Source organism: Bos grunniens, chromosome 18 (assembly GCF_055505025.1).
Source record: "Bos grunniens cultivar Pamir isolate PY7600 chromosome 18, Bosgru_T2T1.0, whole genome shotgun sequence".
Classification (NCBI taxonomy): domain Eukaryota; kingdom Metazoa; phylum Chordata; class Mammalia; order Artiodactyla; family Bovidae; genus Bos; species Bos grunniens.
The window spans coordinates 11,384,218-11,406,206 of record NC_141182.1 but is presented as its reverse complement, the minus strand read 5'-3'; the positions used below and the strand labels follow the sequence as shown (position 1 = coordinate 11,406,206).

General features: G+C 54.9%; 1 protein-coding gene across 6 annotated transcripts in view; it reads right to left on the bottom strand.

Moving 5' to 3' along the window:
• Window positions 1-18,253, bottom strand: part of GSE1 (Gse1 coiled-coil protein) — a 395,294-nt gene extending 377,041 nt beyond the window's left edge. For 3 of the 6 annotated variants that reach the window (XR_015145319.1, XM_086350180.1, XM_086350181.1), the window contains exon 1: window positions 15,653-18,188. Coding sequence is in view for 5 of the 6 variants with exons in the window: in XM_086350180.1 (XP_086206306.1) it covers window positions 15,653-17,962 (2,310 nt within the window). In the remaining variant the exon portion in view is untranslated. Of the gene's footprint in view, window positions 1-15,652 lie in introns of all 6 variants that reach the window. The other 3 variants (XM_086350200.1, XM_086350182.1, XM_086350183.1) reach the window with 3 other exon arrangements.
• Window positions 18,254-21,989: the final 3,736 nt, after the last annotated feature.

Sequence of the window (21,989 nt, the reverse complement as noted above, 5' to 3'; positions counted from 1 at the left end):
AAGCCTTCGCCAAGTCTGGAATCAATCTTTCTGAAGTTTCCCGATCTGACAAGTAAAGATCACTTGGTGGTTTACGTCGGTACTTCAGTGATACACAGGCCTCAAAGCCATGAGTCCCCTTCTCAGCAGTACCCGGACTCCAGCAGGCCTCCCTCCCACATGGCTGCTGTTTAGTCACTCTGTAGCGTCTGACTCTTTGTGACCCCATGGTCTACAGCCTGCCGGGGTCCTCCGTCCATGGCATTTCCCAGGCAAGAACAGTGGAGTGGATTGCCATTTCCTTCTCTGAAGAAAAAGATTTTTTAAAGAATGCAACTCACCCAGAAATAACTGCCATGGTTCTGAGAGGACACCAGGTGGCTGTGGTGATGGAGGAGCAGTGGGTTCACAGAAGGACACTTTGCACCATCCAGCTGCACCCTCGTGAGCCCCCTACGTGTGCCTTGGGTGGGGATTCCACACGGGCTCAGCAGCTGGCACTGGCCTCCCACAGCCCCTCAAACTGCTAATGCAAAAATATCAAGACATCTGTGATGGGAGGGAGAGCCCTGACTGATGAATTGGAAATATCCCAGGGCACTGGCACTCTGCCTCAGCCTCTCACATGCTCTGTGTTCATGGGCAAGTCCCTTCCCCTCTCCACACCTCTTTGATGAAGCGAATAAAGAGACATTCTGAGATTTGTCATAAATGCAAAGACAAGAGAAACAAAAGTTTCAATCAGGCTATAGATAAAATATACTTTGTAGCAAAAGCATCAATGAACATGTAACATTTTAAAGAGTGGATACTCTATAAAAAAAGTGAAACACTGCACTATTGAACAGTATATTCTAAATAACAGAGCTGCCAATGTACAAAAGGACATCAATCCTTCACAATCTGTGGCTCTGAGATAGTCTTTTTTTCTTATCTAGATTAAAAAATTTATAATTCTTTCTTACCTATCTGAGGTTTGATAAAATCCCCTAAAGCAAAAGAACGTCCCCTTTTGACGTCACTTGTGGAGGTCACAAGGGCAGGTTGACAGAAATCATTTTAACATCCACTGACTCAACACAGACAGAGATCAGGCTTGGAAAACGTGCTCTTAAGCATAAAAAACTTGGAAAAGCCCTGGTGGTTTCAAAACATTTTGTCCACACTTGCAAAAATAGAGCAAGAGAGGATATAAGTGCAAAAGATGTTACATTTCAAGCCCAAAAGGACTGGTTCAAAACATTAGAGAGGTACCATCTCTAAATAAAAACTTTTTGAAAGATTAATAAAATTGATAAAAACCTCTAGCCAGCTTGATCAACAGGGGGAAAAAAAAGGAGAGAGAAGATACCAACAATCTATATCAGGAATGCAGGAGGGTACATCATTACAGAATCTATAGACATTAAAAGGAGATTGCCGGGAGAAATCTCAATAACCTCAGATATGCAGATGACACCACCCTTATGGCAGAAAGTGAAGAGGAACTAAAAAACCTCTTGATGAAAGTGAAAGTGGAGAGTGAAAAACTTGGCTTAAAGCTCAACATTCAGAAAACGAAGATCATGGCATCCGGTCCCATCACTTCATGGGTAATAGATGGGGAAACAGTGGAAACAGTGTCAGACTTTATTTTTTTGGGCTCCAAAATCACTGCAGATGGTGACTGCAGCCATGAAATTAAAAGACGCTTACTCCTTGGAAGGAAAGTTATGACCAACCTAGATAGCATGTTCAAAAGCAGAGACATTACTTTGCCAACAAAGGTCTGTCTAGTCAAGGCTATGGTTTTTCCAGTGGTCATGTATGGATGTGAGAGTTGGACTGTGAAGAAGGCTGAGGGCCGAAGAAATGATGCTTTTGAACTGTGGTGTTGGAGAAGACTCTTGAGAGTCTCTTGGACTGCAAGGAGATCCAACCAGTCCATTCTGAAGATCAGCCCTGGGATTTCTTTGGAGGGAATGATGCTGAAGCTGAAACTCCAGTACTTTGGCCACCTCATGCGAAGAGTTGACTCACTGGAAAAGACTCTGATGCTGGGAGGGATTGGAGGCAGGAGGAGAAGGGGACAACAGAGGATGAGATGGCTGGATGGCATCACTGACTCGATGGACGTGAGTCTGAGTGAACTCCGGGAGTTGGTGATGGACAGGGAGGCCTGGCGTGCTGTGATTCATGGCGTCGTGAAGAGTCAGACATGACTGAGCGACTGAACTGAACTGATGAAGGAGTTATGCCAATTAATTCTGACTACCTAGATGAAATGGATGTTTCCTGAAAAACCATAAATTACCAAAACTGACTCAAGAAGAAATAAACCTTACAGGAGAATTCTCCCTCAGCACCTCAAGATGACAGGAAAGTGAAGAAAGAAACCATCTACTGAAGAAAGAAACTCAGGAAAAGCCTACCTCGTGGAATAGGGCTTTAAAAGTGGACGAAGTTGGTGTGTTTTAACTTGCTGTCTCCTAGAAATTTACTATGATTTTTAAAAACAGATACTTAATGTTATCTTTACTGTTTCCTCCCTAACCTATTTTCTCTGAGACTTTGTTTTGCCAACTGTGGTTTTGCCAATTATGGAACTCTTTAGGAATGCCATTCTCCCAGCTGGCAAGGATCTGCCGTGTACAATGCACAATAGAAAAACCAATGGAGAGTTCAAGGATAAAAATTCCAATTTTAGCTATTCCATCTAGTTGGAGAGACAGGGCTTACAGATGTGAAGCAACCAGAAGACAACATGAAGCGCACATAATGAAGTGATTAATTATTACCAAGTAGGGGAAAATTGCATACAGACAAGGGCCTAGGCCCTTAGGGGAGCACAGAAAGACTTCAGCTGGTAGAAGTTAGCAAGGAAGGCTTCCGGGAGTGGGAAAATATGCAAAAAAGTGAAAGAAAGAGCATATATTAAGATACGATAGTGGGAACACGTCAGATGGTTTCAAGGAACACTGAGGAGTCAGCCCGCACGCATCACGCTATGGGTGTGTGCAGATGCCAACAGTGGCTCTTTACCTTTGGGGGGTCATGCACCCTTTTGAGAGTCTAATAAAGGCCACTGATGTCGTCTCCCCAGAAAAATGCATGTGTGCCCCAGATTCTGCTTTCGAGGTTAAGAAGTCTGTCTATAGGAGTGGGGATGCAGCATTGAGAACGAGGGGTCTCTGTGAGCTCCCCAAACTCCTGCCTCTAAAGCGTCCCTCTTCCTCATGGCCTGATCCAAAAGGTGCCGCTCCTGGTTCATTTCATCTCACTAATGGGCTTCAGATCTCTGTGTTTTTGAGATCTATGGGTCAGCTCTCCAGAATGATGAGAACTAGAGAGGAAACTAAATGACAAACAGCAAAAATATTAAGAGCCTAGGCAAATATCCAGACAAAACTATTATTTGAAAAGATACATGTGCCCCAATGTTCATAGCAGCATGATTCACAACAGACAAGACACGGAAACAACCTCAACGTCCACCGAGAGAGGAATGGGGTAAGAAGATGTGGTCCATACACACAGTGGAATGCTTCTCAGTCAGAAAAGGAGCTAAAATACATTTGCAGCAACACAGATACAACCAGAGACTATCATTACTAAGCAAGTCAGAAAGAGAAAGACAAACACCACATAATATCACTTACACGTGGAATCTAAAATGCAGCACAAATGAACTTATCTGTGAAACAGAAACAGACCCACAGAGAAAAGGCTTGTGGGTGCCAAGGGGAGAGCGGTGGGGGCGCGGTGGAGTGTGGGTGAGCGGATGCAAACCATTACATGCAGGATGGATGGACGGACAAAGGTCCACCGTGCAGCACGGGGAGCGATGTTCAGCATCCTGTGACGGGGCTTCCCCGGCAGCGCAGCAGGTAAGATTCTGCCTCCAGCGTGGGGCTGGGGCAGGTGGGGTTTCGACTGGTTCTCAGGGAGCTAAAATCCCACAAGCCTTATGGCCAAAAAAAAGCAGAATACAAACAACAGAAGCAGTGTTGTACCAAACTCAATAAAGACTTTAAAAATGGTACACACACACATCTTAAAAAACATACCCTGTGATAAATCATAAGGAAAAGAATATGAAAAAAGAAAGTATGTATAACCAAATCACTTTGCTGTATAGCAGGAACGAATATAACATTGTAAATCAACTATACTTCAATAGCATTTTTTAAAAACAATAAGGGCCAATATTATTGAACATGTACTGTGTACCAAGCTCTATGACACACACACACTACAATAATTCCCATATACAGATGAGGAAACAGGCCCACAGACAAGCAGTCAGCTGACACACACCTGCTGACTGCCACCACATATCAGCATGGCTCTTCTCAGGGACAGAGGCCACGTGAGGGATAATCACCTAAATGCTCCCTTCACTTCTCAGATGAGTGCTGGGAGCCCAGGGAGGGGATGATGGGACCTCAGACCCCAGGTGCCTTGGGCTACTTCCAAGCTTTCTAACCCCCTCCAAGTGGAGTTTCAGATTCTTCAAACCCCCTTCCTTCCTCTGCCCCCAGTAACCACAGCAAACATTTCTGGGGTCTTGATGGCTTGCCAGGCTGTCACTAAGGGCTTCAACTGCCTCATACCCCCATAAGGGAGAACATAAGATTGTCCTTGTGTATGGATGAGAAGCCTGGGGCTCAGAGCTTTGAAGTGAGGCTGAGGACGACATGGGTGGCAGGGGTGGGTAGCGAGGTCTGACTTCAGAATACCCTTGGCCAAACCACACCATCTGCCCTTGGAGAGCAACCAACACAGCCTTGCCTAGAGCCACGATTCCATCCCCCCTTTTATGGACAGCTGGGAGAGCTAAGTGACACTGCGCAGAGGCGGGCATCCTAACAGGAAAAGTGTGGAACCAAGTTCCTGGTGTCCTGTATCTCTCCCCAAAGCAGAAAGGCTTCTATGCTTGCAGGGTCCTGACAGGAACCCTGAACCCTCCCTAGGACCTTGGTCTGGCCTGAAGCTGCCCCTAGTAGGGTGGTGGGGGAGTGGGGGGGTCAGTGGCAGCCCTGTTGCTGCCGCTCCCACCAGCCGGGGCCCCTGAGCACGCAGCTGCCAGTTTCTGCTGAGGCTGTTCCACCTAATTAAGGCCCCAGCGCCACTGCAGCCAGAATCACAAGGGATCCCGTCATTCCCCCCGGGGCACAGAGCCCGGGGCACCAGGACACTGCAGGGCCAGCCTGCCAGCTGGGCCGCTCCCTGTTGCCTGGCCTGGACCTGGAGGTGACAGAGGCGAGGGGCCTTTCAAGGCTGACTGCTCCTCCGTGGTGCCCAGTGTAGCCATTTCGCTGTGGCAACTCCAACCACGGCCCTATCCGGGCTCAGTGGGACCTTAAGCAGTCTCTGCAAAGTCACCCCAAGGGGCCCAGCCAGAAAGACAGGTGCCAACTTCCCTCATTCACCCCCAAGAGTCCTAGTCACTAGGGCCAGTAAGACAATGTCTTACGAGCATCTAACACGTGGCAGCTGCCGCTGCTGTTTCCTCATCACCATCATCCTCATTCACTTCACTGCATCTCACTGATTTGAGGACCCAGACTATTTTACATTTTAAACTTCTGAAATCAGGATGAACCTTATCATGGATAGAGTGTCGGTTTCGTGACCAGCACTCTTCTTGCCCAGTGGTATGTAAAACAAGCATGTGTTTTACAAGAACAGACCACGTCTAGCATTAGATAATGACAGCGTTCACCGCCTCCCCTGGCACAGTTATGGTCCTCAACTCTGCGTGTAGCATCTAGGGCCTTGTGGGGGCTCAGTGAAATGCTGCTGAGGGAACCAACCCATCACCTCACTTACGCTCCCTTATTTACAGCTTTAAGGCAAACATGTCCCCTTACTGCATCAATTCTCCCCACAAAATCTCCTAAGCAACACCCCTCCCAAGCCCCCTGCAGGTCCCAGGGTTTCCCAGGATGCCCAAGGGAGGTGGAGGCGGCTCTCCTCCAGGACACAGGAGCAGGCCTGGCTGGGCTGACTCGGCCCCACTGGCGGGCGGCCTGAGTTTCAGATGGAGCACACAGAGCCCCCGAGGAGCTCCAGACTGTGGGCCTGGCTGGGGTCAAGCCACCAGGAAGTGGATCTGGCACAAGCTCCAAAAGGCCTACACAGACCAGAGAAGCCAGCAAGGGGGGACATTCTCCTGCCACCTGGAAAAATTCTACATGTGAGTCCTGGGAAGGCCCGCCCAACACGCTCGGAACAATCTCACCAAACGGAGTAGGGAGGGTCAGGAGCTGCAGAGCAGAGTTTGGCCAGAAATTTCCAGAGGGTGTTCCAAGCATGCTCAGCTGAGCTCCGCAGGCTGCAAGCCAGATGCGCGGCTCCAGTGGAGGCCGACCTCTGGGGCTCCTGGGGGGTCCTCTACTGAGGGCGGGCGGGGACACAGTTCTGGCCACCTGACAATCATGACAACAAAATGCAGACGCCCAGAAAGTTATCAGAATGGGGCTCCTTTCAGACCCAATGCCTCGAAGCCACCATTGGGGTGGAGAAATCTTAGGAGCTGCAGAGAGAGAAGTGAATCCTGCCCTCAACACCGACAGTGATGTGGCCATGGGCAAGTCCCTTTCCCTCTCTGGATTTCACAGGCCTTGATTTTCAGATGGAGATGATTCCAGACTTCAAGACACAGATCTTTCCAGAAACAGAGAGATATGTATCTGTGACGAGAAGGCCAATTCATCAGAAAGACGAAAAAAACCATAAACGTGCAGGAGCCTCAAAATACATGAAGCAAAATTTGACAAAACTAAAGGGAAAAAAAGACATTAAAAATTGTGACAGATATTAAGACCTCTCAGAGAATGTGATATGGGAGTGTGTATGTGTTGTTCATACAAGACAGCATGCATTTGTGTGAATGTATGTGTGCAAAAAGAGTGAGTGTGAGAGATGAGTGTGTCAGGGTGTGCCCAGTCAGTGGGCCAGGGGCTGTGGGGGGAAAGGGTCTATCCTCTCATGCCCCCACAACTGGCCATCCTCCAGTTCAGTGTCTCCAGGCTCCTTACCGTGCCCACCCTCCTCAGGACCTGCCCCGAAGCCAGGTCTCACCTCAGAGAAAGCCTGGTGCTTCCCCATCACCTCGTGAGCGGCAGGTAAGTGAGGTCCAGGTTTTGCCTGCTAACTGGAAGGACTCTGGCCACTCCATGGCAGGAGTCACTGGAGCCAGAGCCCACTTTCCTCACAGTTTTGAAAAGCAAAGAAAGTGCAGTTTCACAAGAGGAAGAAGGTGAGGAGCAAGGGAAGCAGTCTTTCCCTTTGCAAGAGGGGGGCTGGGTGACTACAGTCAGACCAGGCTGTGCCCAGGCCAGGATGGAGGGCTGCCCTACTCTGGACCGGGGTGTGTGTGTGCCCAAGGAGCCTCAGCTCTGGCACAAGACAGAAGCCTTGTTTCCAGTAGGGCCCTGCCCCCACCATCGCCCCCTCCCCACCAAGACCCAGGGGGCAGTGCACAGTGAGGCTGCCCAACCCCGTCTTTCTTTCCTCACACTGGGGCCCTCAGCATCCAAGGCGCTGGGTGTGGAGGGCCGGTGATGCAGACTGCTCAAACATTTCAGGCCGCCTCATGCGATGGCCCTGGGGCATCGCACAATCACACAAAAGAAAGAACAGCACACATCGGAGCAAGACACTCCGGAAGGAAAAGGGTCTGGGGAGAGACCCTGCCGTCAAAGGATTCAGGATTAAAAGAGCTGGCACCTACGCCCATGCAAGGCCACCCTCTCAGGCCATCTAAGCCTCACAGGCCTGAAAGGCTCCTCCAGGTCTCCCGCGTCTTGGACCGATGGCTGTGAACACAGGACCCCTGAGCCTTCTGACCAGGGGCTGCAGCGTCTGGGAGTCTGCAAAGCCATGCCTGCCTCCCACCTGTCTCCGTCCCTCCCAGTGGCAGAACCCACACAAACCTCTTAATCCCCATCTGTGAACCCTCGTCTGAAAGCCAGGTGAGGTTTATGGGTCTGGGAAGGCTTATAAAACACGGCTGCAGTGTGCCAATGCTCCGACCCCTCCCCCGCTGTCCCCCTCAGGGAGCTGGTGCAGGAGTCCAAGGGCAGCCTCTCCTGTGGCTCCATCAGGGTGGGCTCCTTCCAGCCCCATACTCTCTCCCATGAGTGCTACTCACACCTGGGCATGGGGAGAGCCCATTTGTTAGACCACCCATTCTCTCACATCCTGGCTCTGCCATGTAATCCAAAACTCTCAGGATCAGGAGCCCTGGTCTCCCCCTTTGAGAAAAGGGACTCATGCCACCTTTCCAGGGGCCAGTGCACGCCACCCTCTGTGGTCACAGGAGGAATAGGGAGTCTGCGGAGGAGGGCAGTGGCTGGCACAGAGTGGGCGCCATCAGATCAGCATCATCTGCTACAGCTTCATCGTCACCACCACCATGTCCTGAGACCTCACGATGTCTGTGTCAGGAGCGGGGGTGGACAGAACCCCCTCAATGATCTTCCTTGGCATTGGCTCTGCCAACAATTGATACTAATAGGTGGGCAGGACAAAGTGACCTTGGTGGGCTCTGACCTTTGTGGGGTCCTCCTTGGACCCTGGACTGCCTCCTCTCCCCACTTCACTCACACTCTGCAGGTAGAAACAGCTTTAAGAGGTGGCTGCTCCTGCCCAGGGCCCCAGCATGCCTGCCTGGCTCAGCTGAGCCAAATACCAACTGTGACCTTTGTGTCATCCATTCAAGGTTGCTGGCACCTCTGGAAGGAAATCCAATCCAGCAATCAATTTCATTCAGGGTTCCACACCAAATAGGTCGGGCAGCAAGTGGCTGGGGCGGCCAGTGAGGGGGCAGAGACCTTCAGAGCCACTGGACTCACAGGCCAAGCTAAAGCTCAACCTCGAGGATCTTCTCTCCCCACTGCCCAGCACCACTCCTGCAAACAGGTGTAGAAAGATGAGAGCCTGACAGCTGCACAGGAGCCAAGGGGCTCAGCTTCTACTCTTTACCATCTGATCCCATTTCACAGAGGGGAAAACTGAGACCCAGACAGGTGGAGGGTCTGAGGGAAGGCCACTGAGTCCTGGGGCCAGAATCTGGGCTTCTAATTTCCAGGGGTATAGCTGGAGCAAGTAAAAAATCCCCACGAGCAAGTGCAACATGTTCTTAAGAAAACTCCTCTTATTCCAGGGAGAAGACCAACTCCCAGCTCCAAACAAACCCCATGGTGGAGACCACCTATGGATATGTGACGGTGGTCAGTGAGTTGACGGAACACAGCTTTAAGGAGTCATAAATGTGCCTTTCTCAAACCTAAGTCATATCATGTAATTTGGCTGCCTAAAACCCCTAAAGGAAGAGAGAACTGAAAGAGTCAATGTGGAATTACCAGGAGACCCAGCAATTCCACTCTGGGTTACCTGCCCAAGAGAAAACAGATCCATACAAAAACCTGTACACGAATGTTCACAGTGTACAGTCAAAAGCAGAAACAGCCCAAATGTTCATCCACTGATAAACAAAATGTGCTTTATCCATATAGTGGAATATTATTCAGCCATTAAAAGGGATGCAGTACTGATTCATGCTACAGTGTGGGTGAATCGTGAAAACATGCAAAATGACAGAAGCCAAGCACAAATGACCACACACCGTGCGGCTCCATTTCCACAAAATGTAGAATATGTCCATCCACAGACAGGAGGTTTGTGGCTGCCAGGGCCTGGGGGCGGGAGGTGACCACTAATAAGGAAGGGGTTTCTTTTGGGGGGTGGCAGGAATGCTCTAGACAGTGGAGACAGCTGCACAACCCTGTAAAAACACTAAAAACCACTGAACTGTATACTTTAAAAGAGCGAGTCTTTAGTGTGTGAATTAGATCTCAATGTAAAAACAAAACAAAAACAAGAGCCAGCCCACAGTCCGGACTCCCAGCGAGGCCCACCCGACTGGCCCCTGCCGACCTGAGACGAACCCCACCTCGCCCTCAGGCACTGCAGCTTCCTCACTGGAAAAAATAAACCCATTAAAGCGGCCTTAAGCTGTGGGCTTGTTGGTCCTCCTGACATAATGCTGCCTGAAAACTGATGACCCAAGAGGGTTTTCTGACCCTAACACGTTATCCTCCCCAGCATAGAACATCATGGTGTTTTGGGGCCACAGAATGACATACCAAATTTAAAACCTAGATCCCATGAAACGGGGAAACACTGCACTTCCAGCCACAGGTTAACAAGTCTGGGGATCTAACTGAGGATTACACTTACAACGCTGTATCACATACTCAAATGCTGTTAGAGAACAGATCTTAAATGGTTTCACCACAAAAAAGAAATGGCAACTATGGGGTGGAACGGAGGTCATTTTGCAATAGATAAACGTATCTAATCAGTACTCTGCATATACGTTAAAATTGTATCATGCTGTAAGTCACTTATAGCTTGATAAAGCTGGAGGAAAAAGAAAAAAAATTAACTTAATAAATACCACAGGTCAGATTCCACGTGTGGCTGGCAAACTACCTGTGACCCCTGAGGACCAGCCGGGAAACGAGCACAGGTCACACGGTGTGCACACGCTCCTTCCACCACCACCCTGGCGGGGCTCCCTCTGGGGCCGAGTGGCAAATGGAAGCCAAGGCCCTAAATGTTCTTCCCAGAGGGCAGAAGTACCATCCCTCTCCACAGTCCCTGCAGGGACACGGACCTGGGACAGAAGATGGACCTGAAATCCAGATGTGGGCTCTTCCTCAGCCAAGAAAATGTGCCAATGAGGCCAGAACCTTCAATTGCTCAGAAGACAGTCACAGCAGAGTTAACCTCCCAGGGGTCAGATCCAGAGAGATCTAGGCAGAGAAGGGGCCAAAAAGCTCTGGGCAAGCTATCCCTCCAGCCCTGCCCTGGCCCCTTCCCTGTCTCCAGGGAGGCTGAGTTTTGAAGACCTTTGGCCATCCAAGTTGTCTCCAATCACCTCCAGGGTTAAGACGAGGCGCATCTGGAAAGTTTACTCGACTGAGCAGATGGCTCCTAACTCGCCAAGAAAAGCAGAGACGTCCCCTCGGAGGAGGTGGTCAGAGCTTGGGAAAGGCCCAAAGCCCAGTCACTTAGCAGCAGCTGCCAGGGACAGGGTGCCAGGGTCAACCCAGCTGGCAGCCTCTCCTGGCACCTTCTGGAAGGCTCCTCTGTCCAATCACCTTGTCCAGGTGCCCCTCAAGCCTGGCCCTGGGAGGAGGGGCTGCCAGGCCCTCCCTGAAGAGCTAGGAGCCGAGTGGGCGCAGAGAGCAGGGAACACGGGAAACAGATGTGCGCGCGGTCCTGACAGGCGAGTGATGACAGACGCTCTCTGCAGGCCTCAGATGTCAGCGCGGAGAAAAGAAAGGCGGCCCAGCGGCAACACCTGTTCCAGGCTGGGAGGCCAGGCTCGGGGGGCTGGGCGGGCGTCCCCTCGGAGAAGGCCGGGGTGTGGTTAGGTAAACAGCTGCACGCTCCATTGCCCAGAACGCTCCCCAGACAGAGGGAAGAGGCAAGGGTGGCCTGGCCACCAACTGGCTCACAAGGAAAGTGCTCGATCACGCGGCAAACCCATCCTTGACTGGAGTAGGCTTCTCCTGGCAGCAGGAGGAGGTCCCAGCTGACATCTTAACACCTGGGCAATGCTGGGGGCAGCAAAGAGAAAGGGCACCACTTCTCAGTGGGTGGGAAAATGTGCAGGGTCAGGGGGGCTGGCAGCAGAGCCAGCTGGTGGGGGCTTCTCAGGACCTCTGGCCCAGGCAAGCTGGCTCCTGCCTCCCAGCTGCTCTGCTGGCTCAAGTTGGGGGCGGGGAGGGGCACGCACAAGGACTATCACGACCTGCCCACCCAGGGCACTGCCACCCCTACAGCTGGAGCCCCAGAGGGGACAGAAGTCAAGAGCACAGACTCCAAAGCCAGGCTCCTAGTCCAGTGCTGACCTCAACATCATTAGCTGAATGACCCTGGGCAAACTCCTTGACCTCTATGGACTGGCTTTTTCCTCTATGACATGAGGATAGCAGTACCTCCCTAAACGGGGTTGCTGTGAGGACCCAGTGAGTGTGAGTACAGTAAAGTCTGGCACAGGCTGGAACTCGGGAAGCGTTCTAGACCCTCGTGGTTATTATATCCTCAGATACCATCTCTGCAGCCTGGCCAGCCGTGCCTCCTAGCTCTCAAGAGGGACAATCATTCCCTGCCTCAGCAGAAAAGTGGGGGCAGAGGCTGTGACACTGGAGCCCGTGGGTGCCAGTGAGAGACCCACCCTGAGCTAGGAGCAGCTCAGGGACGAGAAGGGAATGAATGAGACCCATACTTCTGCTGCCCGCCAGCAGCTGTCACATCACAAACTTTTCAGAGGAAAGAGCATCTCCATTTCTCAGAGGCAGCAACTAAGGCCCAGAGAGGGCAAGAGTCTTACCCTAGGTCACACAGCCAGCTTCCAGCAGAATGAAGATTGAAGCCAGATCTATATTAAGGCCAACCCAGGGTCTTCCCAAGGTCCCAGTGCTGAGGCCCCTCCTAGGAAAAGCTCCCTCAAAAAGGTGGGCTGCAGCCTCCCCAGCCCATCCCCAACACAGCCCTATCCAAGCAGCCAGCTCAGAGGCAGTGGCTACAGAGCACGGTGCTCTGCAGGGTGAGGGGGCCAGCTGGTGAGAAAAGCCACAATCTAAACAGAGGGTACCAATGACACCCCTCCTTTCTTCCTTCCATGTTTTCTTTCTAGTTGATTTAGTCATAGATAAACACTTATAGGAAACAACTGAGGCATCGTAGCAGGTGGTATAGACCAGGTTCTGGAACACACTGTCCCAGCTAAGCGGCTTCCCTGCGGCCACCTTCCAATGCCCCAGCCACTTGCCCCACCCCAGATTCTCAAACTGTCCCCAAGAGATACATGGAATACAGACTCGAGCACCAGAGTCTCCAGAGTGGAATCGGGAAAGGAGCGTGGGGGCCTCCACACCTCCCCTGGGCTTGCCTGCAGTCCCCGGGACCCTGAGTGCTCATCCTGTGCCCGCCCTGGCCCTCGGCAGCCTCGTCCTGCTGTGCTCGCAGCCCTGCAGGAAGCTGTCCTCCCTGTGGACACTTCGTGCCCCTCCCCTGACACCACCAGCGCCCAGGGCCTGGAACAGCGGCTGGCTCAGAGGAGGCGCTCCGTAAATATCTGCTGCGTGAATGCGGAGACGGGAGGCTGTGTTTCCTGAAGTCTGCTGACCGTCAGTCAGGCTCTCCTAGGGGCAGAGTGGTGGCTTCTCTTTCCCTCTGTTTGGAAGAGCCTAAGCCCCATACTGCTGCCCCACCTCACACAGGCCCGGTGGCCTCCCCTGCCACCTGGGGTGCTGCCACGGTCCAGCCCCAGGTGGAGCTCTCCCATGCCCATTCCGAACCTGCTTTCACTTTTGATTGCCCCTCTGCATCTTCAACTCTAAACCCTTTCTTCTTTTCCTGATTTCAAGGCTTCTAGTTCATTCCAATCTCATTTCCCTTTCTCCTGAATCCTCCCCCACCAACAAATCCCACCCATCTTCCAAGGCTCTTCTTCCACCAGACAGATGGATGGAGCAGGACCTTGGGGTAGAAAGACCTAGGTTCAAGACCCACCTAGGCCACCTACCGGCTGTGTGATAGTCACAAGGCCATCTGACTTCTCTGAGTCTCCATTTACTTATCTCTAAAAAGGGAATAATAAGGTTTCATACAGACATGGCAAGAAGCAAATGAGATAAGTTGTTTTAGAAATCGTGCAGAAGTTAGTGTGATGTTTTAGCCTTCCCATATTCACACCGGCCCCTTCTGGGCAGACTGCAGCTAGCGTCTTCATCCATACCTGGCCTCCCTCCACGCCCCATGTCCCAGCTGGACTGGGAACTGCAGCTTCTTTGCTTCCTTAAGTTCTATCAGCTAAGGCCCCCAGCTAGCATTTCAGTAACTCCCAACAGGTGAGCAAACCAACATGGGAAAACCCATCGCAGTTAGACGGTCTGCAGCAAACAGTCTGAGAAGCCTCATGGGGAGAGCTCTGATGACCCCATGCCCCCCAATGCCAAGATGAAAATCTGTACCCATCCTACAGAAGCCACCTGCATCCTGGAAGAATCTGTCCCAACACACTGGGAGAACATGAAGGGTCCCACTGTATGCCAAGCACTTGATTTTGCAGAGGCAATCAAATGCCCCGATTTATTTAATTCTCAGTACTCATGGGCTGCCGTCTATGGGGTCACACAAAGTCAGACACGACTGAAGCAACTTAGCAGCAGCAGCAGCAGCATGGCCCCATGAGGCAGGTAATGCTTATTTCCACTCCTCAGTTTAAAGACATGTACTCAGGGAGGACGAGAGGTGTCCTCTCTGGCACTCAGTTAACAAGAGAAAGGGCAGGATTGGAACCCAATCCTGTCCTGCTCCAAAGCTAGGCTGGGCTCTTCTCGGTCCAACCCTTCCAGGAACTGCAGGTTAGATTCCCAGCAGCAGACCCCCGGCAGGGCTGCCCCACACCACCAGGAGAGTTCAGCATCTACAGTGGGGGTGAGAAGCCATCCCCAAACGTTCTAAAGACAGAAGCTCCCAAACCAGACCAAAGCCCCCAAAGAAAGCACTAAGCCCAAAGAGGATGCTGACGCTGAAGGAACCTTGGGCAGAGCACAAAGGTGTCAGGGCCAGGCACCTACTTTATAGACTCAGCCACCACGTGTGAACATGCAACCCAGGAGCCCACACACGTGCGCACAGTCTGTCTGTGTGGCAGGCAGACTCAGGAAGCTTTCAAGCAGATGGACATCCACCCCTGGACAAGCGAAGGCACCCTTCCCTGTTCACGTGTCCTCCGCCAGTCCCTCGCCAATGGCCACCACTCCAGGCATGGGATTAGGCAAGCTAGCACCACTGGCTTCAGTGGAAACTAGGATTCCTGGCCCCGGTAGCCATGATGGTGATCATAACTCACAGATGTCTGCTTCCCCAGACCCACCGGGGGCAGTTCCTGCTTTGGCCTCTGCAAAGCCGGATCCAAAATTAACTGAACCCCGTCTGGCTCCTCCCGGGCAGGCAGCGTGAAGGCAGGCGCCTTATAAACAGGGTGCACGCCAGGCTTCCCACCCTCCCCCGGCACAGCTGACTTGCAGAGAAGAAAGACTCTCTTCCCACCGGGAGAAAGGCCTGTCTAGGCCACTGTCTCCCGGGCCCCAAACCTCCATGTCTGGAAATCTCTCTTCATCGGCTGTTAAGCAACCAGAGAGCCTCAAAGGAAAAGTGTGAACTTGGGTGGAAAATTCTGGAAAAACTAAGCCTAGTGGGAACGAGAGAGAGAGGAACTTCTGATGTGTTTCAAACCGGGTAAGTACGAGACCTCTCAGTGACCCGCGTGGCTGGACTAATTACCAATGTTATCAGGCGGATGACAGACGTGCCCCGAACTTCCTCTGTTTGATAGATTCCGCTGCACACACACTCAAGTTCAGGCCCATGCCTGCTGCTTTCAGCAATGCCCTATTCTTCCACAGGACCACTCGGCCCCCCAGCTCCTCTGGCCTGCCCCAGGCCTCCAGGCTCGGCTAGCACAGCAGGGTGACCCAAGAGGGCCCCTCCTGCTGGAACACAGCACACAGAATCAGTGCAAACTGCTCCCCGGCAGAATAGAAAACAACATCTCTTCTTTCCCTGCTGGGGTTTCAGAGGATGACTGAGGACGGCTGCTTACCTTCCTCGCAGCTGCCACTGGGGAGCTCCAGCCCACGGGTGCCTGGCGGGGGAGCCCCTGGCCAGCGCACACCAGGGTCCCGCACTCTATGCAGGCGCCGATGACCAGCTGCCGCCCGTCATCCACTAGCAGGCTGTGGGTCGCTCGCAGGGTGTAGAGAAACAAGGGCAGCCTGGCCACCCTCACGGCCTTCAGCCCGAGACACCGCTTCTTCTCCTGCTGGCAGAAGAAGCACACAAATGTCTCCACGCGGTACTGCCGAGACCAGGGGCTGACAGCATGGTGGGCACCGCGCGCCTCGTGCTGCAGCCACTGGCCCAGCAGGTCGTGGTAGCAGAGCACACAGGTGGCCACCAGGCCGGTGGCGTCGGCTGGCCTGGCACGCGGGGCGGGCGGATAGACAGTGAGGAAGGGAAAGAAGGGCTCCTTCTCGCCCAAGCGGCTGGACGGGTTCACGTTGAGCTGGAACTCCTTCCCGGGGCCCAGCTCAGTCCCACAGATGTAACAGATTGATGCTGGGCTGCCCTGGGCCAACAAGGGCGGCTCGGAGAGAGTAGGGTCCGAGGCAGAGAAGGCCTGGTGGTACCTGCCCAGGAAGCCCTGCACTGAGGTGATGAGCTCCTCATTCTGGCAGGCCCGGTACAGGGCCCAGACGTCCTCCAGGACGCTGAAGCACTTGGGGCAGCTGCGGACTTCACAGCGCTTGTTGGGGCCCTGAGCGTTGGGCGGGCAGGGCAGGAGGCTGAGGAAGGGGAAATGCATGGAGGCCCTGGCATTGCCGTTGAGGCTCCTGGAGGCCACGGCCCGGGCATCCTGGGTGCAGTCCTCCCCACAGAGGTAGCAGGCCTCCGGTAGGGACCCACTGGGTGGGCCTTCTTCCCTCAGGAGCCGCCTGCCCTTGGAGGCCATGCCTGGGGCGTGGCTGTTCAGGGGCACCACGTAGAGCCGCTGCAGGACGGGCACATTGGCCAGTTCAAAGCTCTGCCATTGCTGCATGAGGGATGAGAAGCAGCAGGGGCACACCAGGGTGCTACCACCCTCGCTGATGGGCTGTGCCCCCGGCGGCGGGCTGTGCAGCCACAGGAAGGGGAAGAAGGGGGCCTGGGCCAGCTTCTCCTGCTTCTGCACGTGGATCTGGTGCTGCGAGGCTGGGGACAGCGCTGACCCGCAGATGTAGCAGCAAAGGCCCTCTGGTGGTGCTGCCCGGCTCTCCGGGGGAACCCGGGGTGCATGGCCACTACCATTTTCCTTGTCTTTGGGGCCTCGGGGGCCTGGGAGAGGTTGCTCCTTGCGGTCCTCCTCCTCGCTGGTGATGTTGATGTCACTGTCCTCAGACATGCAGTAGCCCCCACGGCTCTCCCGCAGTGGCCTGCTCTCGGGAGTCTTGGCGACCCTGCCCAAAGGAGCTCCTTTTGTGCCCTCTGCAGGGGCCACCTGGACTGAAGGCCCTTGCCAAGGGTCCTGAACTCCCCTCAGGACGCTGGCCCGGGCCTCTGGGACCCAGTGCCTCCCGGGGCCCTTCCGCCGGCGCCGGATGCCGGCCTTGGGCTCCCCATCCAGGCGGAGCTTCGAGGGGACTCCCTCCTCTTCCACATCCCCAGACGCCGGAGTCTCCGCACCCTGTCCTGGAGAGGGTCCCAGCGCCGGCCTCCACTCCAGGCAGCGGCCACCGCGAGGCCCGGGCCCCGGGGCGGAGCGCGCAGCTGGCGCCCCATCCTGGTGGGGACTGGGGCCATCGCGCGCCGCAGGGTCGGGCTCAGAGAGGGGGTCGGTGTCAGACAGCTCCGACAGCTCCGAGTCTCGAGGCTCCTCGGCAGCCGCGCGGGGCCCGGGTCCGCCGCCTTCATCTTCGTCGTCCGCGCCGCCCAGCGCATAGGCGACGTTCCACTCGCGAGGGGCCGCGGCGCCCCCGCGGCGCCCGCCCGCGCCCGCGTCGCACTGGTGGGGACGCTTGAGCCAGTACATGCGCTTGTCCACGGGCGTGCGGGCGCGCTCGAAGGCGGCCCACTGCTCGCCCAGGAAGCAGCGGCAAACGGCGCACACCAGCACGCAGCCGTCGGCCGGGGACAGCTCGCGCGCGCCGGGCGCGGGCTCCTGCTGCTGCAGGAACGGGAAGAAGGGCTGTGCCGGGGCCCCCGCGCCCGCCGCCGCCGCCGGCTGCTTCACCTGCAGCTTCAGCTCCTTGCCGCGCCCGATGCAGCCGCCGCAGATAAAGCAGGAGAGCGGCGCGCCGCCGCCGCCCGCCGTCCGCTCGCCCACGGCTGCCATAAGCCGCTGCTTGCGGGAGACCGGCGCCGGCCGCCCGCTCATGGCCGCGCCGCGCCGCCCGCCCGCCCCGGCCCCCGCGCGCCCGGGGCGGCCCTCACCGCCCGCCGCCGCGCCCAACTTGGAGCATGTGTGCGCGCCGCAAAGTTTGGCGGCGGGCACGGGCGCTTCGCCGCACGCAGAGGCGCCCCCCCGGCCAGCCGAGCCCCCGGCGGCGCCGCGGCGAGCGCGCCCGGAACGCAGCAGCGGCGGCGGCGGGCTCCGGGCGGCTGGAGCGGCAGCCGCATGTGCGAGCTCCGGCGCCTGCCAAAGCGTTGGGTCATTTAATTGGGGAGGAGGGAGGCGGGGCGGCGGGCGGTGCGCAGGGAGGAGGGGAGGAGGAGGGGAGGAGGAGGGCGGCAGGGCGGGAGCGCGGCGGGCGGGGGGGAATCCCTCCCTCGAGCTCCCTCCCCTCTGCCCGCCCTCCTCCCCTCCCCCCGCCCTCCTCCCCTCCCCCCTCCCCTCCCCCTACTCCTCCGCCCTCCCCCCCGCCCCCACCCCCCCCACTCCACCCCCACCCCACCCCCCGTCCCCCGCGTCCCAAACTGCGCACAATAGCTCGCCGGCTCCTCTATCTATTTTGTGTCCAGCCGGGAGCCGCACTCGATGATTCATTGCCCCAATTAGGGGCTCTCTCCAGCGTGCCTGGCTCGAGCCGTCTGAAGGGTCTCCTCGGGGACCCGCAGAAACCCATCAGCCGCTAGAGCTGGTCTTTAAGTAAAGGTCAAGCAGGACGCAGCCGGAGCCAGGTAAGGACGCGACCGGCGTCCCAGGAGACAAGGGAGGGCTGCTCCCTCAACCCCGAAGTAGGCAAGCTGCCGAGTCAGCTGGGGGGCCCCTGCCCCCTCCCCATTCTAACGGGCCCTTTACAGCCTTGAGGAGCCCGGGGTTGGGGACACCTTTCAGGGCCCAGTGTTCTAATTCTGGTGACAGAGGTAAGAGCTGTCCCCTGTCTCCTGGGACATATTAGAGAATGCACCATCCTAGGGACAGACTCCTTAGCCTGCCACACCCCAGCCCACCGCTGGGCAGGGGCAGAAAGGGTCCTGTGTGTAAGGGCTGTGTGTTCCAGGACACATGACTCAACAACTCTGGGCCCATTTTTCCTCTTGTTAGGCAGAAGCTCTGGCAGGGGGTTAACTGTTTCCATGTATTTACTGTACCTATGTATGCTGCTGCTGCTGCTGCTAAGTCGCTTCAGTCGTGTTCGACTCTGTGCGACCCCATAGACGGCAGCCCACCAGGCTCCCCCGTCCCTGGGATTCTCCAGGCAAGAACACTGGAGTGGGTTGCCATTTCCTCCTCCAATGCATGAAAGTGAAAAGTGAAAGTGAAGTCACTCAGTCGTGTCCGACTCTTAGCGACCCCATGGACTGCAGCCTACCAGGCTCCCCCATCCATGGGATTTTCCAGGCAAGAGTACTGGAGTGGGTTGCCATTGTATTTATTAAACACAGAAAGAGAAACCTTAGTACCTGCCAGGGGCAGAATCTAAGTACTTTATACACATCCGCTCAGTCGCTCCTCCCAATAATTCTGCATTAAGTGCCATGATCAGCCCACTTTACAGATGAGAAAGAGGAGGCACTGAGCTCTAAGGTACACTTCGTGAATGGCGGAGCTGGCATTCAGACCCAGGCAGTCAGTTCCAGGCCCCTGTTCTCAACTCCCTGGCTGCACAGTCACTAGGCAAACATCTGGGCCCCGTCATCCAGCTGCTGATGGAGACTGTCCACAGCAGGGGACACAGCCAAGACTGCTCCATCCTCCCTGCTGCTCTGGCACTGGCTGGGAGGCCTTGGGCAAATCCAGGCCTCTCTGGGTTCACATTTCATCTGCAAAATGCCCATCCCTTCCAGCTTCAAAAATCTGAGTCTCTGATTTCTGAGCAGTTAACAACTGTCCCAACCCGCCAGCTGGAGCCCAGAGTCAGCCTGGGGACAAAGGTGCCAGGTTGGCCCCTCTGCCCTCTGGGGCACTGACATGTAAATAAAACGAGGCTTCCTCTTGGCATGGAGGAAGGTCATGCATTATAAGTAAAGGGAACAAGAGAAAGGGCCACCTCTTTGGAATCCCTGGTGGATATTCCAGGGCTCACAGTTCAGGGGTCAACAGGAAGCGCATCACCATCACCATGGCCAGAAGTGCAGGACTGGGGGCTCTCACCCAGGCCAGGAAAAAGCCCTGTCAGCAGGCCTGTCCTGAGGGAGTGCTGGGGGCAGGGCCAAGGGGCTTCCCTGCTTCTGGCATCTTTAATACCTGCTGGGAGGAGGGAGCCTGATGAGGAGAACGTTAAAGGGTGAGGTCTGCATAACTGTGTCCCAGCATAACTCTCAAGCCCCACATAGACCAAGAGCTTGCTGGTAACACAGTCCCTGGCTCAGGAAAGAGAGGTCCGCTGGGGGTTACATATGGGTCCCCTAAGGCTTGGCTCATGCTGTTCCTTGTTTCAAACACTTCTCCAGGCTCTCTTTATGAAGCCAGCTGCTTTCCTCTTTATGGTCTTGGTCTTCCCCCAGAGGACTTCCTCCTTCTCCAACTGAAGTAGCTTGCCCTGTCATTCTCAGTCTCAGCTCACTGGCATCGGAATTTGCCAACGATTTTATTTATTTTTCTGTTGACTGTTCTCTGACTGATTCCCCCAGGAGCCCGGGTGCTCCCTCCTGCGGGAAGCACGTCTTTGTTGCTCACTGTGTAGATCCAAAGCCTGGCTCACTGCCGGAGCCCACCCTCCTGGGTCCCAATCCTGCCCCATCGCTCTCAAGCCGTGTGAGCCCTGGGCAAACCCCTTAGCTCCCTAAGCTTCAGTTTTCTGCCTTGTGCAATGGGGTCGTGACCCTCCACAGACAGGGGCCTGGCACGTGGTAGGTGACTGTGTGGGTATCCTTCCTGGTCCTGTCCAATGGTTGAGGAGGTTCTGCGACTGCCTGTCTGCACTCCCAGGTGAGCGGGCCACGGTAGAGAAGTCACACACACAGTCAGGGGGAGAAGCGCCTCAGAGGTTGACAGGAGGAGAGGGAGTGGTTTTCTTGGCTAAGCTAGTCATCTAGAGAGTACCCTGAGTGTGTGCAACATGTGTGAAAGTATGTGTATGCAAGTGTTGGAGTGTGCATGTGTGTATGTATGCATCTGTATGTACACATATGCCTGCATTCATGTGTGTGCATGTGTCAGTGTGTACACGTGTGTGCATCCCTATGCGTATGTATGCATGTATTCACGCTTGTACCTATGTGTGTGTACAAAGGGGGCCAGGAGTGGAGGGAAGAGCTGCTCACTGGATGTCTCTATTTCCTTCTATGACCCAGTGGCTCAGGAAGGTCCCCAGGCACACATCGTGGAGCCAGGGAACAGGTGAAAACAGAGCAGAGCAGGAGGAAGGCAGGTGATGACGGTTGGTCATTTGTGGATAGGTGACCGGGGTGCAGACGCTGGTACAGTTTGACATACCAGATGGACATCACAGCTCTGCCGTTTACTAGCTGTGAGAGCCTTGGCCTGCTAGTTAACCTCTCTGAGTCTCGGGCTCCCCATCTGTAAAACAAGGATAACAAAGCAACTCACCCCACAGGGCTGCGAGCAAGGTGAAGTGAGACCGTCCAGGCGGAGCACTCTCTCTGGATGCAGACGTCACAGGAGCGCTTGTGCACATGGGTTGAGTGTGAAGCACACACAGGTCCCTGACCCACACGTTTTGCAACAAGCTAGTGAGGTAGATAGATTCTGCTATGTCCTCAGTTTCCAGGTGAGGAGACAAAGAGACATAAAAGCTGGAGGTCATGCAGCAGGCGAAGCTAGGGCCAGAGCCCAGGAGGTGTGTCTCTGTCACTCCCTGGCTATGTTGGCCATTAGCTTTGCCCTGAGCCCTGTGATGCCAGCTTGTTCTCACATATGTCCCCAGTTTCACACCTAAGGAGACTCAGACACAAAACAGGCTGAGTCTGTGCCAGCGATGAGGCCAAGTCTCAAGGTTCATTCATAATAACTTCATGTTGGAGCCACAGCCTCCAGGTGCCAGCAGAGTCAGCTCCTC